The 5,029-nt window shown below is 40.0% G+C and overlaps 1 protein-coding gene across 1 annotated transcript; it reads right to left on the reverse strand.

Annotated features, from left to right (window-relative positions):
• Nucleotides 1-1,891: 1,891 nt before the first annotated feature.
• On the reverse strand, nucleotides 1,892-4,021 carry LOC129245114 (maltase A2-like). The gene is made up of 6 exons (XM_054883103.1): nucleotides 3,521-4,021; nucleotides 3,066-3,409; nucleotides 2,694-3,000; nucleotides 2,324-2,637; nucleotides 2,140-2,268; nucleotides 1,892-2,064 (listed from the first exon to the last, which is right to left on the reverse strand). Exons 1-6 carry the CDS (start codon nucleotides 4,019-4,021, stop codon nucleotides 1,992-1,994), a joined length of 1,668 nt encoding a protein of 555 aa, XP_054739078.1. The 3' UTR covers nucleotides 1,892-1,991.
• Between the last annotated feature and the right edge of the window lie 1,008 nt (nucleotides 4,022-5,029).

Genomic DNA, 5,029 nt, shown 5'->3' on the forward strand with positions numbered 1-5,029 from the left:
GGAGATCCGTTATACTCGCTATCAGATCCCGCATTGGCTGGTTGATGTTTCGCTTTGGAAGCTCCATCATTTCCGCTAACTCCTTGACTTTATCGCCGATTGCTTGGTGCATTTCTTCAGCCGTCATCGCCTTTACGAAACCGAAGTGCTGCATACACGGTGACGCCGATCTAGTCCTTCCTGTGTCTGGTGGCGAGTGCGTCAGCCTTGAACTCCTTTGGAAAGGGTTTTTAAGGAAGTCCCCGCAGCCATTATTGCCATCTGCAATAGCTGTTGTGATTTTTGCTGATACTTCAGCCTCTTCTGTCGTTTGTAGTTTTGTATTATTTTTATTCATTTTGTATGGGCTCCAACTTCTAAGTCGTTATCCATATTCCGATGCGTAGTCACCATTCATGGAATTGTCAATGTCCTTGCATGCAGGGAGGCCATGCTAGGGTTGACAAAGGCTCCTTATGGGAGCTTAAGTTCAGAGCCGAATCAGTGTTAACTAGGAATATTACATCTAGACCTACGCCGACACTTAATGGCGACGAAATATGGAGCGTTCCTAGAGATTTGCCATCATTTTAACGGGGCGGGGGCAACTGCACCATTAGCCTTAATGCCGTTTCTGCTGGATACCACTCCGCATACTAGGGAAACAGAATAGTGCAGTCGTCAGCTCAAAGTTTTATGTCCAATCATTTTCCAGTACGCCATAATTAAGACCTTACTGGGCTCAGTCTTAATGTCTTTGTTGATGGGTTGACAGCCGCACCTAACATGGTGAACAGACGCTGACTAGGAAGCCGTCCATTGTGGAGCCGTCGCGCCTGGTTTTTTGTATTACTCATCATGTCTACACATGATGAGGTGGACACCTATATCTAAGAGGCGGTGTCTTCTCGCCGCTGTCACAAGAACTTCATCAGATTTATGCTGGCTTTTATACCGCATCCTCCGCTCCTGATCGCTCAATTGTCGGGGATTGCTTATTCGTTTAAACTTATTTCGCAACTGGCCTGCTACTACAGGCTTTCCGGCTATCCGCAACCTGCCGATCCCCACGGTAGCTTAGAGCCCAGCTTAGCAGTCCGATCCCTAAGGAGAGTGGACCTCCGTGTATTGAGGTGCATGTCTGTATGTGCATATGTACATATGTACGTTTACCGTATACCTGTTCAGTCATTCGGCATGCTTGGGTGTAGACAAACCGATGTGAATATATAAAAGGCAAAAAACAAGACTTTCTGTCTCAGCGTGCTCCATTCCACTAAGGACTCTGTTTAGCAAAATGCATCCGTTTTTCTTTTTGCCACAGCACTGGGCGTCGTTTACTATTTGCGTATACGAACAAAGACGTCGTTGCTCGCCTCTACCACTCGTCGCCTTTCCTCTTCTTGTCATATTTCATTCTTGTTCTTGTTCGAGATTGTGACTCTATGTAAGGTTTTTATTTTTGTTTTCGAAACAAAACGTCGATTAACTATAAAAATTTAACTTTATTTCACGGATATAAAACTGAACTAAAGCGAAGAAACTTTGTTAGGGCTATTTTGCGCACGCACAGGTGGCTTAGTGTATTCCGGGGGTCAATCGTTATATGTAAGTTCGCTATGCTATTACCAATTCTGTCGCATCATAGACAAAAGGTCAGTTAATATATATATATGTATATATGTATATATGTATATGTACATATATATGGAGATAGAACATAGGTTCAAATCTCGATGAAACACCAAAATGAAGAAAATGTTTTTTCTAATAGCGGTCGACCCTCGGCAGGCAATGGCAAACCCCCGATATATGTATTATATGTATATATGGTATACATTGTAAAACTAAGAGCCAATCAACCAAACAAATTCAAAAACAATCTTTGAAGAAATTTTATTGCACTATAATGATGTACTCGAAATTGCTCTAGCCAGTACTACTAAAATACTTTAGAAAATAAGTTTGGACAATCAGCTTGAACTGCCGATACTCATACATACAAATGTAATTTACGCAGTCCATCGCAAAATTACCGCTTCATATGGCATCAAATAAATTCGTTGGCTTAAATCGACCTTGTCGCTGAAATGTAAAAACAAGAAGAAACACATTTGTTTTCATAAACTTTTCCAAAGTGTCACCGCTCAAGACACTTACCCATATTTGTGTGGTGAATAGGAAGTGAGTAGCACGTACTCCATAGTCTTATTCGTCAAACCGTCCAAATATTCTATCTGGCTACCGAAGTTAGCTAGTAAACGGTACTCCTCACGACCGACGGCAGTTCTGAAAACGTCATTTCAATCAATTGTGAAATATAAACATCTCCACTTCAACTAACCTCACAACTTGAAAGACCTGCTCCTTCAAAGCTCCATACGAAAATCCACCTTCTTCTTTGAACGCCTTGAATGCTTCCGTTTGTTTCAAACTGGTCATTCCCTTGTATATGTTCAAGGTGCTACGTGCCACGCCTCGCTGAGTCTGTACATTGAGATATGAGTAGTTAGGATTGACGGGTAGCCAAGTGGAGTTTCCAGTGCTAAAGCCAGCATTATTTGAAGTGTCCCATTGCATGGGAGTACGCTCTGGGTCTCGGAAGTCACAACTTATTGTGCAGTCGATGTCTCCATCAGTCATGCCGATCTCATCTCCCTAAATTAGAAATAAAAATGGCCACTTGTGACAAGAATTTGATTGTTAGCACTTACGTAATAAGTAACAGATGTGCCGGGCAATGCATGCCCTATCATCGTCATCAAATCTGTCCTAGGTACTCCTATGCGTGTGGCTGGACGACTGTTGTCATGGTTTCCTATTACCCAATTGGCCACCTTATGATTCGTCCACATTATATCCATCCATTCTTTGGCGTATTCTTCAACAGTCTGTGCAGTGGAACTTTCTCTTAATTGAATAAAGTTAAAATTCATTGGCAATTGACTTCCAATATGAGTGCCATTGCTGACATAAGTGCTCAAAATCTCAGTAGTGGTATAAGCTTCGGCAATTTGTGGTCTATGGAGAAATGCAATTGATTAATTTATACGAAACTATTAATCTATTGATTATATGTGCCTCACAATGTGTCGCCGCCATGTTTTTGTTGGTATTCGTCTAAAAACTCACGCCATTCGTATAATAACTCCACACTTTCTGGTCGATTCTGCGCATAAGCGTTTCCTCTGCCGGATGGCGCATCTGGATATGAACCATTTTCATAACGAAATTCAACGAAAAATGGTACTGCATCAATACGGAAAGCGTCCACTCCTCGATCAAGCCAAAAGTCCAAAACCTCGATTAGACGTTCGCGCACTGCTGGATTTGTGAGATTTAAATCCGGTTGTTTGGGTAGAAACTGATGTAAGTAATACTGTTGGCGTTCTTCATTCCAAGTCCATGCGGAACTACTAAAAGCTGCTCCCTGTAAGAAGAAATAAAATAGAAAAAAGTAGATGAAATAAGAAAAAATACAGAGTAAAGTTTGATAAAAGGAAAAATAGCAAACAATAACTAATCTATAGTAGTAACTCACCCAATTGCATGGCACACTACGCTCGCCCGTTTCTGGGTCGATTTTGCCATCATGCCATACATAGAAATCTTCGTAACCTTCTTCACGGCGTACCGACTTCTGGAACCACTCACATTCATCACTTGAGTGATTTGGAACAAAATCCAATATCATCTTTATACCCAATTTATGCGCCTTTGCAATCATTGCATCAAAATCCTCCATTGTACCAAACAGTTCAGCAACTTTGGTAAAATTAGCTACATCATAACCCATATCTGCCATCGGTGATTCGAAGATAGGCGAAAGCCATGCAGCAGTCACACCTATTTCCTTAAGAAATTCCAAGCGAGATGTAATGCCATTCAAGTCACCTACACCATCACCGTCACTGTCCATAAACGATCGAGGATAGATATGATAAAGTGTGGCCGACTCCCACCAGTCGACTGTGGTGTTCGCAGAAGCGCTAAGAGCACAGAAAACCACAAATGTAAACAAACGTAACGTATCGGAAGCCATGACGGTAAGTACTAACGGACTACTGTTGGCCAAACTTATATTTATACCTCCAGATATACTACGATAAGAATGTTTATTGCCCGAATAGGGAAATTAACTATTATATGACTAAATAACGGAAATCCCAAAACACCACAGTCTGGACAATATTCGTCTGTGTGCGGATTGATTATTATCACCACTGAGCATATTGTGCTATAAACTTTGTGAGTAAACATACCTATTTTACTTCTGGTCAGTACTTCAATAAAAATATGTAGATATGTTCAGTAGCCCTCGATTTGTATGATAAATGGTTGATTTGATTTGCAAGTTTTAAGAAGGTGAGAGTTTGCAGCCAACTATAAAGCTAAAAGTGTTTAAATATATTGACATTTGTAAACATTTCGGTAAACTAAGAGTACCGAAAATGCCAACATGGCTTTAGAGACTCTAGGGATCTATTAGTGAGTGATGATGCGTTCCCAATTTCCACGCTAATAGGCTAAATTTTCTAAGACTTTGAATTTGCATTGCTGGGAGTGAAAACATCTTAAGACCACATCCGGAATATCTCACTTGTTTATTTGCAAAGGGAATTATCAAGCAAAATTTATCCAATTAACTATGTGCGGTGGCAACGAGTTTGTGGTTCACAGTTAATTGGATACTGAAAATATGTGAGACTATGCGTCATGCCGCACACCCAATGAAACAATAATTTTGACGTGATAATCGTTATCTTGCTCATTCGGCGTTACCTTGCTTGAATTGCATGTTATGTTATCTTATGTTATGTTATGTTATAATGATGATGTTTATATATGTTATTATTATGTTTATGTACAAATAAATATAACAATAATATTTGGGTTATTTGTATATATTATATAAATATAAAAATATAAGTAATGATATATAAATATAAATAATGATATACAGGCATGTTCTGCAAATCGTTGTCGGGCAATATTTTCGCATTTTCCGTTTTCAAATCGTTTGGCATGTCCTGTAAATCGTTCCGTTTTC

This window comes from Anastrepha obliqua, chromosome 4, assembly GCF_027943255.1.
Source record: "Anastrepha obliqua isolate idAnaObli1 chromosome 4, idAnaObli1_1.0, whole genome shotgun sequence".
Classification (NCBI taxonomy): domain Eukaryota; kingdom Metazoa; phylum Arthropoda; class Insecta; order Diptera; family Tephritidae; genus Anastrepha; species Anastrepha obliqua.

Coding starts and splice junctions, on each gene's coding strand:
- LOC129245114 (XM_054883103.1), bottom strand. CDS start 4,021: ATGGCTTCCGATACGTTACGTTTGTTTACATTTGTGGTTTTCTGTGCT. Junction 2,638..2,693: donor GCACATCTGTTACTTATTAC/GTAAGTGCTAAC, acceptor TTTCTAATTTAG/GGAGATGAGATCGGCATGAC. Junction 2,269..2,323: donor CAGGTCTTTCAAGTTGTGAG/GTTAGTTGAAGT, acceptor TGACGTTTTCAG/AACTGCCGTCGGTCGTGAGG.